The sequence below is a fragment of the Mustela erminea genome, chromosome 13 (genome assembly GCF_009829155.1).
Source record: "Mustela erminea isolate mMusErm1 chromosome 13, mMusErm1.Pri, whole genome shotgun sequence".
In the NCBI taxonomy this organism is placed as follows: domain Eukaryota; kingdom Metazoa; phylum Chordata; class Mammalia; order Carnivora; family Mustelidae; genus Mustela; species Mustela erminea.
The window spans coordinates 68130860-68148667 of NC_045626.1; the positions used below are offsets into that span (position 1 = coordinate 68130860).

At 40.3% G+C, this 17808-nt stretch overlaps 1 protein-coding gene across 1 annotated transcript in view; it reads right to left on the minus strand.

Annotated features, from left to right (window-relative positions):
• Window positions 1–17808, minus strand: part of SLC5A1 (solute carrier family 5 member 1) — an 86663-nt gene that overhangs the window by 22464 nt on the left and 46391 nt on the right. Inside the window, exons 10-14 of the mRNA XM_032311020.1 lie at window positions 17687–17794; window positions 12879–13029; window positions 9946–10114; window positions 5406–5621; window positions 2918–3023 (exon numbers count right to left, since the gene is read on the minus strand). Of these exons, the coding sequence (XP_032166911.1) occupies window positions 2918–3023; window positions 5406–5621; window positions 9946–10114; window positions 12879–13029; window positions 17687–17794 (750 nt within the window). The remainder of the gene's footprint in view (window positions 1–2917; window positions 3024–5405; window positions 5622–9945; window positions 10115–12878; window positions 13030–17686; window positions 17795–17808) is intronic.

The window sequence follows — 17808 nt, forward strand, 5'->3', positions numbered from 1 at the left end:
ATAAAACATTCCATTTCACCAAAGATGATAAAATACCTAGGAGTAAACTTAATCAAGGAAGTGAAAGTCCTGTACTCTCAAAACTATACAACACTGGTGAAAGAAATTGAAGACAGTACAAAGAAATGGAAAAATATTCCATGATCATGGATTGGGAGAATAAATATTGTTAAAATGTCCATATTAGTCAAAGCAACCTCTATCAAAATACCAACGGCATTTTTCACAGAACTAGAATAAATAATCTTAAAATTTGTATAGAACCACAAAAAAACCTCACATAATCATAGCAAACTTGAAAAAGAAGAAAAAAACTGAAAGGATCACAAACTTTAAGGTATCACAATTCTGTATTTTAAGATACAGTACAAAGCTGTAGTAATCAAAACATATGGTATTGACACAGAAACAGACATATAGATCAACTGAATGGAATAGAAAGCCCAGAAATAAACTCATAAATATATGGACAATTAACCTTCAACAAAGGAGGCAAAAATATGCAATGGGAAAAAGAATCTCTTCAACAACCGGTGTTGAGAAAACTGGACAGCTACAGCTACATGCAAAAGAATGAAACTAGACCATTTTCTTACACCATACACAAAAATAAACTCAAAATGAATTAAGGACCTAACTGCGAGACCTTAACTCTAAAAATGCTTGAGGAGAGCACAGGCAATTATTTCTCTGATATCAGCCATAGCAATATTTTTCTAGATATGTCTCCTGAGGCAAGGGAAACAAAAGCAAAAATAAACTATTGGGAGTACATCAAAATAAAAATTCATCATCACTAGCCCTCAGGGAGATTCAAATTAAAACCACATTGACATATCACCTTACACCATTTAGAATGGCCCAAATTAACAAAACAGGAAACAACATGTGTTGGAGGGGATGTGGAGAAAGGGGAACCCTCTTACACTGTTGGTGGGAATCCAAGTTGGTGCAGCCTCTTTGGAGAACAGTGTGGAGATTCCTCAAGAAATTAAAAATAGAACTTCCCTATGACCCTGAAATTGCACTACTGGGTATTTACCCCAAAGATACAGAGGTCGTGAAAAGTAAGGCCATCTGTACCCCAATGTTTATAGCAGCAATGGCCACGGTCGCCAAACTATGGAAAGAACCAAGATGCCCTTCAACGGACAAATGGATAAGGAAGATGTGGTCCACATACACTATGGAGTATTATGCCTCCATCAGAAAGGATGAATACCCAACTTTTGTAGCAACATGGATGGGACTGGAAGAGATTATGCTGAGTGAAATAAGTCAAGCAGAGAGAGTCAATTATCATATGGTTTCACTTATTTGTGGAGCATAACAAATATCATGGAGGACATGGGGAGTTAGAGAGAAGGGAGTTGGGGGAAACTGGAAGGAGAGGTGAATCATGAGAGACTATGGACTCTGAAAAACAATCTGAGGGGTTTGAAGTGGCGGGGGGGTGGGAGGTTGGGGTACCAGGTGGTGGGTATTATAGAGGACACGAATTGCATGGAGCACTGGGTGTGGTGAAAAAATAATGAATACTGTTTTTCTGAAAATAAATAAATCAATTAAAATAAAATAAAAAAAATAAAAAGCTTCTGCACAGCAATCAACAAAACTAAAAGACAGCCTACTGAATGTGAGAAGATATTTGTAAATGATATATCTGATAAAAGGTTAGTATCCAAAACATATGAAGAACTTATTCATATGTTTATTGAAGCATTATTTACAATAGCCAATTTATGGAAGCAGTCCAAGTCCATTGATAGATGAATGGATAAAGAAGATGTGAGATATATATCATGATAGATGCCATGGAATATTACTCAGCCATAAAAAAGAATAAAATTTTGTCATTTGCCAAAACATGGATGGTATATAATGCTAAATGAAATAAGTCAGTCTTTCAAATCTGTTATATTCTCCTTCAGTGTGGAGACACTTTTGGAGGTGGGAGAAGCAGGCAGCATATTGATGCCTCCCTGTTCCAAGGAAGCAGAAAAGGTCTACCTTTTTCAACAACCTAGTCAACTGCCTATGGCTCCAGGTTCCTTCTAGTACATGCAGAGTTGCAGGTTTCAGAACTAAAATGTCTTGGTTAAGAGCAGATTATATCAGAGCTGGGATAATAGGCTCTGACCTCAATTTACATATCTGTAAAATAGGACCATAAGAATAAATGATCTTTAGGGCCCTTTCCAAAGCTAGGATTCTCTGATATTTCTGATGGCCATATTCAGAATTTATTCTGCTGTACCTGTACTTTCCTTCAGATGGAGTGATGAGACCTCTAGTCCTGCAGATAAAGCACCTATGACCTTGTACTCCCACACCTTGGCACATCATACATCTCCACAACCATCCTCCATGTGTGCACCAGTCCCAACTAAAGAGAAAAAGTTCTAATACATAAGCTGAGGAAAACTTTTCTCCATGATCAGGATAAATCTCTGAATACTGACTAAGCATTATCTTACTGGACTTCAGAGAAATTTAATTTTCTAAATCTTATGTGGATATAAGACACCAGTGAGACTCTCACCATCCTTCTGGTGTCACTAGACTGACCATAGCTTAGATTCCATCTGCTTTCAGTTCACAGGCTCTGACTCTTTCCTTCTCCCATGTCATGCCCCAGTCAAGTCAGGGTAGAAAATACACCACTCATACTTAAAGAGCATTCTGAACTATGAGGTATAAGGAGGCTGAGGAGATTCTGCACCTCTCTATTCCTCTTGACCAGACCTCAGATTGAACTTCCCAAAATCCATTTATCTATCTCATCCCCCACCTCACTCACTTATAAAGAGAGATCTGAGCTTTGATGTAGGCATTTTGCAAAGACCTCAGTAAGGTAGTCTTTCTGTTGGAGGAGTAACATTTTAGGGCTTGGGATAGGCTCTAAATCACAAATTACCTATTTCAATGGTCTCTTCTGGGGTTTCTTGAAAGTCCTCCTCCCCTGCATCCAAGTCAATACGCTCCTCTTTGCTGTTGCGCAGGCTCCAACACAGGCGGTAGAGCTGTGGAAAAAGCAAAACAGGTTGGCAGAAAGAACCAAACAGTGTCTGGTGCCAAGAAGTTGAGAGAAAAAAAGAAATGTGCTCAAGAAAAGAAAAAGTGCATCATTTCCTAAAGGTGTCAGTGGATGATTAGTTATTGCTCTAGAACACAGAGGATACTGGAGATGCCCCTTTTAAAACATTGATTTGGTCAGTGTTTGCTGAATGAAACTCATTTAAAAATGCAAACAACAAAGAAGATGTGGTATATATACACAGTAGAATACTATGCAGCCATCAAAAGAAATGAAATCTTGCCATTTGCGACAACATGGATGGAACTAGAGCGTATCATGCTTAGCGAAATAAGTCAAGCAGAGAAAGACAACTATCATATGATCTCCCTGATATGAGGAAGTGGTGATGCAACATGGGGGCTTAAGTGGGTAGGAAAAGAATCAATGAAACAAGATGGGATTGGGAGGGAGACAAACCATAAGTGACTCTTAATCTCACAAAACAAACTGAGGGTTGCTGGGGGGAGGGTGAGTGGGAGAAGGGGGGTGGGGTTATGGACATTGGGGAGGGTATGTGCTTTGGTGAGTGCTGTGAAGTGTGTAAACCTGGTGATTCACAGACCTGTACCCCTGGGGATAAAAATATATGTTTATAAAAAATAAAAAATTTTTTAAAAAATGCAAACAACAACAAAAAGGTACCGTGGTCTCTTAGTACTGACCAAAACATAGATAACAGTTTCTATCCACATTATCTCTAAATAAGTTGAGCACTTCGATGTAAATTACACACATGAATATACAAACCCTTATTATAATATTCAAAGACTAAGAGATTGCCTTGAATAAAGAAATGTCTGTCTTGAATGAATGAACTCTTCTTATATATGATGACTAAATTTGTTCCTTTTAGCATTGGTGCTAAGAAAGAAGACCAAAAACCCATTTCTCCAGACCAGAAGTGTAGAGCAGAGTTTGCACCATGTGTTTGTCACATTATAAGAAGATAATCTGTAGAATCATGAACCATATTAGAATTGAGTAGCACTGGAGACAGTTTCTATGAACATGAAACCAGAAACTTGAAGAAGTCTGAAAGTCAATGAAATGTATTCATTCCAGCTATGCCCTCTTCGATGACTACGTTGCTTTCTCTACTTCAAGGGGAATCATGGATGGGGTGCCTGGCTGTCTGCCTTCAGCTCAGGTCATGATCCCAGGGTCCTAGTTCGGAGACTTCTTGCATCAGGCTCCCTGCTCAGCAGGAACCCTGCTTCTCTCTCTCCCACTCCCCCTCCTTCTGTGTCTCTCTCTGTCAAATAAATAAATAACATCTTTAAGGAAAAAAAAAAAAAGAGGAATCCTGGGGCTAAATGTGTTTAGGGCTGCAATACTTGCAAACACTGAGACATCAGGAAGCAGTTAATACAGCACAAAGAAAGCCTATTGACAGATTCAGCCAATAAACATAATGGTGATTCTTCTTTTATAAAAGCAGTCTTTGTTTGACATTAAGATTAGGTACAGTTTTGAAAATTTGGCAAGGAGGTCGAAGGTCTCTTCGGGATTCCATAAGTCCCTGTATTTGTATATGCATGAGTAAAAAGTTAAAAAAAAAAAAAAAACCTTCTCTTTCTCTATGGACTAACATGATCTTGGGTTAACTCTAGCTCTGTTCTTAGAAACCTGAAAAAGGTTAAGTATTAGCTGTGTTGGATGCCCAAATTATATTGTTTATGGTAAAAGTGACCTATAATTAGAAATTTTCATCTGCATTGGGAGAGCTATGAATAAATCCTAAACCAAGGGTGACATCTAGAATTAAAGAAGACTATTTGCCATTTTGGAGTCTTGAATCAGTTGCACTTTGATATTGTTTGAAATTCCTCAAATTATATGGATAATTGTTTGGAGGGTTAATAGGGGAAAAAATTAAGGGTATATCATACTTCAGATTTCCCTGAGCATGGTTTTTTTGTAACTATGTCCCTTGCTGAGACCCCTGAAAGTTATGCCACGGGTCTACTAGAAGAAATCTAAGTTTCTATTTGAGACATGAGTATCTAAAACAGGCTAGTCCCTGTACTCACCCAAGTGATCTCATTCCCTTGCACCTGTGCTGTTACTTGGTGAGCAGGATCCAGAGATTAGCCCCTGGACTGAAATAACTGTGGTGAGGACTCCTACAGAAGACACACACTTGACACCACCTTGCTAGCACATCGTGTTTTCTGGCTTATGTCTTTCTATGTAAAACCAACGGTAAGCAAGGACTGTTTTAGTCATGTGAGTGTGAGATGTTTAATTGAGGAAAGGGCAACAAGGTGGGTGTTGTAGCATGAGCATGAAACAAGGGAAGGACACATTCCCCAAAACGGATACTCACATGCACATCTGGAATTGGTTTGGTGAAGAGAGAGACAACCACGATGACGATGACAGATATGACAAAGAGGATGATGGCAAAGTACAGGTAGTGCACACCACAGATAATCGTGGGACAGTTGCTGGGCTGCATGCAGCTCCCAGTTCCATAGGCAAATTCAGTCACCATACGGGACACCCCAACCAGAAATCCTATGACCAGTCCCCAAAAGGCTCCCTGTGAAAGAAAACCTTGGGTTAATTAACACCAAACACACAAAACATCAGGGCATTCCTGGGAGACAGAGAAAAAGGAACAAAAATGAGACAAATGATAGCTTCAGGCCTTCTGAAGCCAGAATGCTGGCGTTCAGAATATGGCTAAGAGTGTGATGTCAGGCCAAGCCTGAAGGTGTGTTCATCATGTTTCAGTGATGATTTTACCTGGGTCATAAAACAAGATTCATAATATAATGGGGTAACAATGTCTAATAACTTGTGTCTAGTGTCAACCCAAAGCCTTAATTCCAAAAATTAATTTTTAATTTTATTTTTTTTAATTTATTTATTTTCAGAAAAGCAGTATTCATTATTTTTGCACCACACCCAGTGCTCCATGCAATCCATGCCCTCTATAATAATAATTTGACTCTGATCGGAGAAAGACAACTATCATATGATCTCCCTGATATGAGGAAGTGAAGATGCAACATGGGGGGTTAAGGGGGTAGGAGAAGAATGAATGAAACAAGATGGGATTGGGAGGGAGACAAACCATAAGTGACTCTTAATCTCACAAAACAAACTGAGGGTTGCTGGGGGGAGGGGGGTTGGGAGAAGGGGGGGTAGGGTTATGGACATTGGGGAGGGTATGTGCTTTGGTGAGTGCTGTGAAGTGTGTAAACCTGGCAATTCACAGACCTGTACCCCTGGGGATAAAAATATATTATATGTTTATAAAAAATTAAAAAATTTTTTTAAATAAATAAATAATTTGACTCTGGTTCCTGTAGCTGCTATCACCATCAGCCTCCAGATTTAAGCACATTCAAAGGTAATGTAATTACTTATGAAATAATTTGTTTTCCTTGAAGCCTTTGAAAAACAAATTGGGTCTTTGAGGGATGGAAGAGAAAAGAATGTTTCCATCAAAATATAAATACTACTTTCTTCATAGCCCCTTTTATAGATCCAAAGTCACTGTTTTTAATTTGAAAACACAAGATTATATTATGTGTCTTTACATTAAGTTTTGGGTTTGCATATTAAAAATATGGAAATCCTTTAAGAGACTAAAAATACAGGGGTACAATTTTTCAGGGTTTTTTTTAAACCCCTTCCCTCCTTTCCTTCCTTCCTTATTTCCTCTTGCTTCCTTTTCAGTCAGGCCTCACCTAGAGAACCAGGTCTAAATCTAGAGGCCACATTTTAAAAGGATCAGTGACAAAGTACAGTGAGCTCATAGAAGGGTGGTAAAAAAGAGCTTTCATGTCAAATGTTGATCCTTGAACTTTCCTAGCCATGGGTACCCCTGCACTTTATATCCCAGGTGTGTTCAATTATCAGTGTATTCATGTCCTATGTCTTTGTACAGGTCACTCTTTATCTGGGAGAACACAAGCTCCTCCCTTCCTGGTAACCTTGTTCTAGCTTAAATGTCCCCTCTTCTCCTAAGACAGAATTGGATGGACCCATCCTCCGTGCTGTGACTGCACTATAGACACACCTCCAATTCCAGCACCAATTCCCCTTCTGTGGAATCACTCAATCACTTCTCTCTCTCCCCATCTGAACTGGGAATTTGCCCAGGGAAGGAACCAAGATTTATTCCCTTTGTGTTGTCAGCTCTCTGTCTGACATCTGGAAGTATCTGCTAGGTAGATAGTGATGGTAGATGGTAAAGGATAGATGATAGATAGACAGATAGATAGATGATAGATAGATAGATGAGGAAAAAGATGTCCCCCATTCATTCCCCACACACATATTCATTCAAAAATTACTTTTTTACTTTAGTTTGTATGAATAGTATTGATAAAATCTGCTATAAAGTTTTTCTTCTCTTTTGATTTTTTGATTTTTTTTCTTTTTATTTAAATTCAATTAGCAGGATGTCTGGGTCAGTTGGTTAGTGTCTACCTTAGGCTCAGATCATGATCCCACGGTCCTGGAATTGAGTCCCACATTGGGTCCCTTGATCACCAGAAGCCTGCTTTTCCCTTTGCCTTCTCTAACCTGGCTCTCCCCCTGCTTGTGCGTGCGCTCGCTCGCTCTCTCTGACAAATAAATAAATAAAACTTTTTAAATTTAATTTCAATTTTCATTTCATTTCAATTAATTATTTAATTGAATTAGCCAACATATAGTCCTTCTCTTTTGGCAATTAGTATCTTCCTGTTCCTTTCAATTTATTCTCAAGAGGCTCTTGAAAAATCTGGGAAATTTTGACATTTTCCTCAAGACTTTAATGAGTCACCCCTTATTAAACACAATCCCTGACCGGTCCTGAGAATCATTTTGTAGTCTCTATGTGCTGCTCTCCAGAGACTCTAGCAATGGCTTCTCACCCTCAGACCTGTGACATTTGGGCTGGATAATTCTTTTGTGACTGGGGGTTGAGCCTGAGGGGAGCTGTCCTGTGTATTGGCTTCCACACAATAGATACTAGTAGCATTTTCTGAATCAAAGCCAATCAAAAATGTTGCCAGACTTTGCCAAAAGTTCCCTTGGGGAAGGGCAAAATCTCCCCCAGTGAGAACCAGTACACTCTATCCCAATTTTTAGCCTTATTTTTTGGCTGCCACAGTCCTTTGTTGAACTGAATCTGTTTTTAGTCCACAGCAATACCCAGATGGGCTTCTAGCCACACTATACTAACTTGTATTTTAGAAATCTCTCAGCTTCTGCCAATCCCTATTGAAATAAATCTGAAGAGTGTGCCTATTTCTCAAACCAGTCATGATCACTTGCAGGTTTAATTCTGATCTCTCAACTGCATGCAGTTTTGTGTTGCCAGCAAATCTGGACTATGTTCCTAATGTCAAATGTTGAGTGAAGAGAAACACACATAATTTTACACTTCAAAGCTGGGTCATTCCAGTGAGGTATTTCCCAAGTGTATATTTGTTTCTGTCCTATTGGGAGAAAGGGGTTGTCTCTAACCAAAAATATGTCATCATTGATACTGCTTCAGAAAATGGGCTACACAGTTATTACCCCCAATCGATCCCAGCCTTCCCTGAGTGTGCAGATGGTTTAATACAGAGACAGGTGAGCAACACCCCAGTCAGAAGCCATATCCAAAGGCATCCTTTTCATGGTGCTTCAAAACCTGTAACAGCACCCCAATGAAAATCCAAACCCTCTGGCCTGGCTTTTTCAAAGGAGCCATTCCTAATTTAACTTCAACATTCTTGTCTAGCATTTCTTCCATTAACCCATACACACAAACTCCTTCTCAAGTCATGTGAAATGCCTTTCAAACTCCTCATCCTCATGCTTATCCTTGCACTTCTGCCTCCAAGTTCTGGTGCTGTTCTCTCTCTGCTTTGCACACCCTCCCTTCCCTCTAGTTCAGCCCATGCTAATATAGTCTTTCTGTGAATCCTTCTCATATTCTATGCTGTGTTTTATCCCTTAATTATTATCTACCTTATGTTGTTTTGCATATAAATTGCTTGAGCACCAGGACATCATTTTTCACTGGGCCTTGAGAGGTGCTGGCTGGAAAGCCAAGCTCACTGCAGAACCACTAGAGGTACATATATACAATGGAATATTACTCAGCCATCAGAAAGGATGAATACTCACCATTTGCATCAACATGGGAGGAACTGGAGGGGATTATGTCAAGTGAAATAAGTCAAGCAGAGAAAGACAATTATCATATAGCTTTGTTCATATGTGGAATGTAAACAATAGCACAAAGGATCATTAGGGAAGGGAGGGAAATCAGAAGGGAGAGAAATCAGAGAGGGAGATGAACCCTGAGGGACTACAAACCCTGGGAAACAAACTGAAGTTTACAAAGGAGAAGCGGGTGAAAGGATGGGGTCACAAGGTGATGAGTATTAAGGAGGGCACGTGTTGTGATGAGCACTGGGTGTTACATGCAACTCATGAATCACGGAACACTACATCAAAAACTAATGATGTACCATACAGTGGCTGAATATAACTTTTTTTAAAAAGGAAATTTTTTTAAAGGAACCACTAGAGGGAGCCTGTGCTAGGACTTCCTCTGGCGCGGCTCGCCTGGGATACAAACTTCCCGGCTAGTGCCATGTTAACAGGCCAAAGTCACTCAGGTTGGATGGCACATGTATATCATTAGTTGGGAATGAGTTTGGAACCTGCAGCAAGGAGGGGAGGTGAATCCAAAAGAATGTATACCCAGGAGAGTCCCTGAAGGCTTTGCCATAAAAACCTTCAGCAGCACATCTATTTCTGCTTGAGATCTCTGGGAAATAGAATCCCTCCCATACAGAATATGGTGCTCCAGGTGGAGCTGTGACACTTCTGTGTCAGAGTGGCTTTTCAGGACATGCAAAAATGAAACCTACCGGCTCATTGGCTCTCTTCCAGAAAATAGCAAGCAAGAAGACAGCTGCAATGGGTGGTCCCAAGTAACTGGTAATGGACTGGATGTAATCGAAGAGCTGCCCACTTTGTGCTGACTGCACAATGGGTACCCAGGCAATGCTGATACCTATCAGCACCAGGATGAACAACCTGAAATCAAAATCCCCCAATACAACGTCAATAAATGGCTCTATATGAATAAATACATATTACTATGTGTCAGATGTATGATATATATCTATGTATCATATGTGTATGATTACTATATGTCAGATGTGTGTATATATATATAATATATATAGCAAATATATATACACACAAATGTAGATATTTATATGTGTGTGTATCATTTTATTTATTGTATATTATATATACATATTATGTGTGTGTGTGTGTGTAATATTACCATAGGCAAGGAAAAATAATTAGCAAATTCACTCTTGAGGCTTTTTTTCCATCTGTATTCTGCCTCTATGAGAAAGTCATCTGTGCCTGTGAATAAATGAAATGCACTTGACAAACCTAAACCAGTAACTGCCATAAGAGAATCACACTTTGACAAGTAGTAGAATGTAGGAACAAGGGTCCTGGACTCAAATTTTTCTTTTCTATGTGTGACATAGGATACGTTGCTTAACCTCTCTGAATCTCAATTTCTCTGTCTGTGAATTGGGGACAATAAGACTGACCTTGCAATTCTAGAATAAGGATCAGCTATAATAAAACACCTAGCAAACAGTAAATAGTAAAGGCCATAATTTTTATTTTCTTCTCCTTCTCCTCCTTTCCCTTCTCCTCCTCTTCTTCATAATAAAGTGAAGACCACAATGAAGAAGAGTTTATAAAGAAACAGTCTAGAAAGAAAGGGACAGTACCAAGTATTTCCAGCTCTCCTCTTGAATTTCACTTCAAGTCATGAAGAGATTGGAGGGTTCCCTTACAAGCTCCCCTTACTTGTGCTTTTGATTTAATTAGAAAGATGGCTATGATTCCTTTATCTTACATGAATTTAAGGCAAAAGAATCTTACACTAACCTTTACAAAGCAGTGTTTTCACTCATATATTTCTCCTGGAATCCCCTTCCACTGCCCCCATATACCCAAATCCTACCTACCATTTTGGCCTCAGGTCAGGCCTCCCTCTTCCAGGAGCTTTCCCCAACTACTGCATGCCATGTTCACCTCTTCCTTCTTTGAGCCCTTGATTGCTCTTACAGTCACAATAGCAAAGTCTGGATTTATTTTCTATAAGCTCATCTAGGGCAGGGATAAAATCCAGGGCAGCAGTCGTGGGATGAACAAGAGTGTGGGCCCCAACAATCTCAGAGCCAAGGGGGCCATCCCCGAGCAAAGCAACAAAATGGTTCTCTTCTCATGTTGCATCTTATAGATATAAGGGAGGAGGGGAGAAACAGGAAAAACTAAAGTCCTTTCTAAGGGAAAACCAGTCAGGATGACGGTTCTGATTTCTGTGAAGCAAAGGAGTAGACTCAGGCCTGGTTAGATATTCCCTGAGTGCTAGGTGTCTCAACACCTGACAGTGGCCTGTCCCCTTTCCTTCCTTTGCCCTAATCTTATTGATGGGGCCTATGAGGTGGCAGCCCATACCCCTCCCACACTCACTATGGAACTTTTCCTTGACTGACCTCACAGGGACTTGATTCCTCTGCTCCGAGGAAGTTGACCTGCCAGAGCCCCAGAAAGAGACACAGCAGAGCTTTAGTTAGTCCTCTCTCCAAGTATCTGCTCAATGGATAGTCAAGATTATGAGTACCTCTGAGCCATGTATCAACCCTTCTGTCTTTCAGTATTCTGTTGTGTCCACTATCTCATTTGCAATAACAAATGTACATATAGCGTGGTGTTTTAGACTTTACAGAGCATGTTCCCAGTATCACTTGACCCTCACAGTCAAATGCAAAAATGTTGCAGCAACACTTCCCACCCCCAGTGCCGCCTCCTGGAGCCCTTCCACCTGGGATACCCCCAGCCATGCCCCCGCCACCTATGCCTCCTGGGACTGGAGGGCATGGCCCACCATCAGCAGGAACCCCAGGGGCTGGACATCCTGGACATGGGCACTCACATCCTCACCCATTCCCACCGGGTGGGATGCCCCATCCAGGGATGTCTCAGATGCAGCTGGCCCACCATGGCCCTCATGGCTTAGGACACCCCCTTGCTGGGCCTCCAGGCTCTGGGGGGCAGCCACCACCACGACCACCACCTGGAATGCCTCATCCTGGACCTCCTCCAATGGGCTTGCCCCCTCGAGGGCCTCCAGAGGCGTCTGGGCCTTGAAGATGGCCCATGTGAAGACCTACAGTGTAGAGGGCTGAGGAGGGCCACATGGGGTAGCATAAAGGGACGTGAACAAGGACTCAGTTGGCCTGAATTCCAGTCCTGTTTCTGCCACTGTCCAGACTACATGGATTTAGGCAAGACAAGCCTCCTTTTGTTTGTTGATAAACTGAGGGTTAGATTGGATGATTTCTGATGTCATATCTTACTCCAGACAGGCATTGTTTGATGATCTTCAATTTATATTTTTCTTTTTTTTAATTTATTTATTCATTTGAGAGAGATACAAGCAGAGAAAGAGAGAGAGCACAAGCAGGGGGAGAAGCAGAGGGAGAGGGAGAAGCAGAGTCCCCACCAAGCTGGGAGCCCAACATGGGGCTCGATCCCAAGACCTGGAGATAATGACATGAGCCAAGGGCAGAGGCTTAACCATCTGCCACCCAGGCACCCTGATGATCCTCAATTTAAAGTTAAATGTCACTAAAGTGTAAATATAACTAATGACAGAGGTTACTGCCATTATACCCAAGCATGTACCAGTCTTCTCTACCTTGAAGGATAGTACAGATCATTCAAACTTTCATGGTGGGTGGCAAGAAGATGCTGCACTTACCTTCCTGCAATCATGAGCTCTTTCTCAGATGCTCCCTTCCGGATCTTGGTGTAGATGTCCATGGTGAAGAGGGTGCTGGCACTATTGAAGATGGAGGTTAAGGAGCTCATGAGAGAGGCCAACATGACTGACAGCATCAGGCCTCTTAGTCCTGAAAGAGAAGGAGGATCTGAGTGGCACACACAAAAACTCAGCTCTTTTGTACTTGGAAATTGTGAGAACTCAAGGTTTGTTTGCCTTCCAATACCATGCCATGTTCTCCAACTTGTCTCTCCAGAAAGACTAGGTATTTCAAGGAAAGAATTGTGGCTTTAAATTATACTGTAAGCCCAAAGCAGTCAACAAAGAGCTAAGGACAAAATATATATGAGTAAATACTTTGCAACTGAATGATGATGATGATGGTGGTGGTGGTGGTGATGGGGTGATAATGGTTAATGGTGATGGTGCTGATGGTATGTGCGATTCCATCTAAGAGGAATTTTATAAGGTCTTTTATTTAAAAAATTCATGGTATAGCTGAAAGATTCAAACTATGATTCAAAAGATGATGTTTTCAATAAAGTGAAATCTCCATAGAATGGAAAGAAATACTAGCAATTCATATGTCTAATAAGGGTCTAGTGTGCAGAATATAAAAAGGACGTGTATAACTGAATAATAAAAAAAGACAAATAATCCAATTAAAAATAGACAAAGAACTTGAATAGAAGCTTCTCCAAAGAAGATAAACAAGTGGCTAATAATCACATGAAAAGATGCTCAACATCAAAGAAATTCAAACCAAAAACCACAATAAAATACTACTCTGTATCCATTAGGGTGGGTATAATTTAAAAAAAAAAAAAAAGAAAGAAAGACAAATAACAACAAGTGTGGATGAAGATGTGGAGAAATAGGAACCCTCACATATTGATGGCAGTAATGTAAAAGGACACAGCCACTGTTGCAAATACTCTAGCAGTTTCTCAAATCAAACATGCAGTTACCATATGACCCATTAATTTCACTCCTAGGTATCCGTTCAAAAGAAATAAAAACATGTTCACATAAAAACTTGGACGTGAACAACACTCAGTCGGTTGAGTGTCTGACTCTTGATTTTGGCTCAGGTCATGATCTCAGAGTCATGAAACTGAACCCCTCATTGGGCTCCATGCTTAGTGGGCAGTCTGCTTAGGATTTTCTCTCTCCTTCTTCTTCTGTGCCCCCCACTCTCTCTCCCTCTAAAATAAATAAATAAATCTTTTTAAAAACTCAAATATGAATGTTCATAGTAGTATTATTTATAATAGCTAAAAAGTAGAAACAAGACAATGTTATCAACTGATGATAAACAAAGTGTGATATATCCATGCAATGGAATATTATTTATCAATAAAAAAGGGTGAAGTACTAATGCATGCTATAATGTAGATAAACCTTGCATTCTTCTAAGTGAAATAAGCCAGACACAAAGAACAACTATCGTATAACCCTGTTTATGTTAAGTGCTCAAAATAAGCAAATCCATAGAGAGAGGGAGTAGATGAACAGTTGCCTAGGGGATGGGAAAAAATATGGGGTGATAATAGGTGCAGGATTTTTTAGAGGTGATAAAAGTTTTCTAAAATTATGGTGATGGTTGCACACCTCTGAATATACTAACAAAAATTCCCTAGCAGGGACACCTTTATGTTCTCCTTGGTATGGAAATAGTAATAGAGATTATAGCAAACCATGCTGGCCATGATTGGGAGAAATTTTTTTTTAATTTATTTATTTATTTGACAGACAGATCACAAGTAGGCAGAGAGGCAGGCAGAGAGAGAGAGGAGGAAAGCAGACTCCCTGCTGAGCAGAGAGCCCGATGTGGGGCTTGATCCCAGTACCCTGGGATCATGACCTGAGCCGAAAGCAGAGGCTTTAACCCACTGAGCCACCCAGGTGCCCCCATGATTGGGAGAAATTTTAAAAAAGAACAATCCCTTATTCTGACTTGGGAATGGTAGTATTATCCCCATTCAACATACCAAGAAGTGAGGCCCAGGTTGGCATAACTTGCTTAGGGTCAGAGCTGGGAATACAGCCTTGTCTTTTTTTTTTTTTTTTTTCTCCATTGAAATCTTTACTGAGCTATAATTCACATACATATGATTCATCACTTAAGGCACACAATTCAGCTCCTGCTGAGCAGAGAGCCCGATGTGCGGCTCCATCCCAGAACCCTGAGATCATGACCTGAGCAGAAGGCAGAGGATTTAACCCACTGAGCCACCCAGGCACCCCTACTTTAAAAAAAATTTTTAGGGGAACTTGGGTGGCTCTGTCACTTGATTCCTTGGTTTTGCCTCATATCATGATCTCAGGGTCCTAGGATTGACCACCATGTGGGGCCCTGCGCTGAGCAGAGTTTGCTTCAAGGGTCTCTCACTCTCTCCTACTGCCGCTCCCCCATTCACTCATGCTCTCTCTCTAAAATAACTTAGTAGAGACGCTTGGGTGGCTCAGTCCCTTAAGCACCTGTCTTTGACTCAGGACATGATCCTGGGGTCTTGGTACTGAGTCCCACACATCAGGGTCCCTCAGCAGGGAACCTGTTTCTCCCTCTGCCTGCCATTCCCCCTGCTTGTGCTTTCTCTCTCTGACAAATAAATAAATAAAAGCTTTTTAAAATAAATAAATAAATATAAGTAAATCATTTAAATCTTTTTAAAAAAAAAGGAGAGAAAGAAAAATAACATAAATAAATTACAGTGTAATCCAAACCAGAACTCTAAAAGAACCAGCCATGTGACTCTTCTTATTGCAACCTTAATTAATAAGCAGCCTGGTTCAGTAGAATTGTTAACGATTACCCCCATTTTTATAGAATTTGAATGCAAATGGTTTGTACAAGGTCACACATCCAGTTTGCAGTTTAAAAAAAAAATCTTCAATTCCAGCCTTGAGCACAGTTAAGCAAGCCAGATACTGAATTGCTGTGTGGCCTTGGAAAAAATCATTTTCCTTTTGTAGGTCTCAGTTTTCCCTAACTATGAAATGGAGAGGTTTGACTAGTCTCTAGGTTTCTTCTCAATGATAAAATTTCGTAAGTTTATTGCAAATTTTCCTGTTCAGTACCTTTGAATTTTTAGTCTCCTGAGACCCCTTAACCTAATTAGGTTTACATCCCTTGATCCAGAATTAGATTTCTTCTTCGAAATGAAATATGAACAGTAACCCTACAGGCCTACCCCAAAACTCTAATTATTCTGGACTCCAAGGATAACACATTCTCTGTAGCCCCCTTGTGGCCCATCCATCTACTGCCTCAAACTTCCTCATCCTTTGTTGTTGTTGTTGTTGTTGTTGTTGTTTATTTTATTTCTTTATTAATTTTTTTATTATGTTATGTAAGTCACCATACAGTACATCATTATTTTTTGATGTAGTGTTCCGTGATTCACTGTTTGTGTATAACACCCAGTGCTCATTGCAATATGTGTCCTTAATATCCATCACCGGGATAACCCATTTCCCAAGCCCTTCCCCTCTAAAACCCTCAGTTTGTTTCCCAGAGTCCATAGTCCCTCGTGGTTCATCTACCCCTCTGGTTACCCTCCACTTTATTTTTCCCTTCCTTCTCCTAATGTCCTCCGTGCTATTCCTTATTTTCCACAAATAAGTGAAACCATATAATAATTGTCTTCTTCTGCTTATTTCACTTAGTGTAGTCTCCTCCAGTTCCATCCATGTTGATGCAAATGTTGGGTATTCATCCTTTCTGATGGCTGAGTAATATTCCAGTGTTTATATGGACCACATCTTTATCCATTCACCTGTTGAAGGGCATCTAGTCTCCTTTCACAGTTTGGCTATTCTGGACATTGCTGCTATGAACATTGGGTGCATGTCTTTTCACTTCTTTTCACTACATCTGCATCTTTGGGGTAAATGCCATGTAGTGCAATTTCTGGGTCAAAGGGTAGCTCTCTTTTTAACTTTTCGAGGAACCTCCACACTGTTTTCCAAAGTGGCTGCACCAACTTGCATTCCCACCAACAGTGTAAGAGGGTTCCCTTTCTTTACAACCTCTCCAACATTTGCTGTTTCTTGCCTTGTTCATTTTTTGCCATTCTAAATGTTATAAGGTGGTATCTCAATGTGGTTTTGATTTGAATTTTCCTGATGGCTAATGATGCCAAGCATCTTTTTCATGTGTGTGTTAGCCATTATGTCTTATTTGGAGAAGTGTCTGTTCATGTCTTCTGCCCATTTTTTGACTTGATTCTTTGTTTTTTGTGTCTTGAGTTGGAGAAGTTCTTTATAGATCTTGAATACCAGCCCCTTATATGTAGTGTCATTTGCAAATAAAATCTTCACCCATTCCATAAGTTGCCTCTTTGGGAAGTTTTTAAAACTTCCTTATTCTATAGTTAAAACTGCTTTGCCTTTCCCTCCAGGTTTTTCCTTGGAATATTAATGCATTTCCAAGGGAAAATTCCACTTAGTTCAAGCTTTCATGTTAATGTCTGTTGGAGAGTTCTGAAAGATCTTCTAGATGAGCACAGAAAAGCTGTGTTTTTCACTAGCACATTTTCAGATCACCTCTTTTCCAACACCTGACTGATGAACACATGCTAGACCTCACAGAGCTCAACCTAAACATATGTCTCTTTTCCAATGAGGGAAGATGTGTTCAAAAGCTGAGGACACCAGAGGAAAGCCTTCCCTACTGGGCTCCCAAGCTCAGAAATGGCTTTTCCCCAGAGGGCCACAGAAATCTACATAAAGAGGAAGCCAAATCAGCCTCCAAAGAAAGACTTTGCCAGAAAAATGACTCTCACCATCGGGCATGAGCTCCACCACCAACGTCGGGTAAGCAACATTTGTACAGCCAACCTCAGTACCACAATATTTCTTACATTCCGAGGGGACGGTGCAGGCAACTTTTTCTGGGAAAAGATGA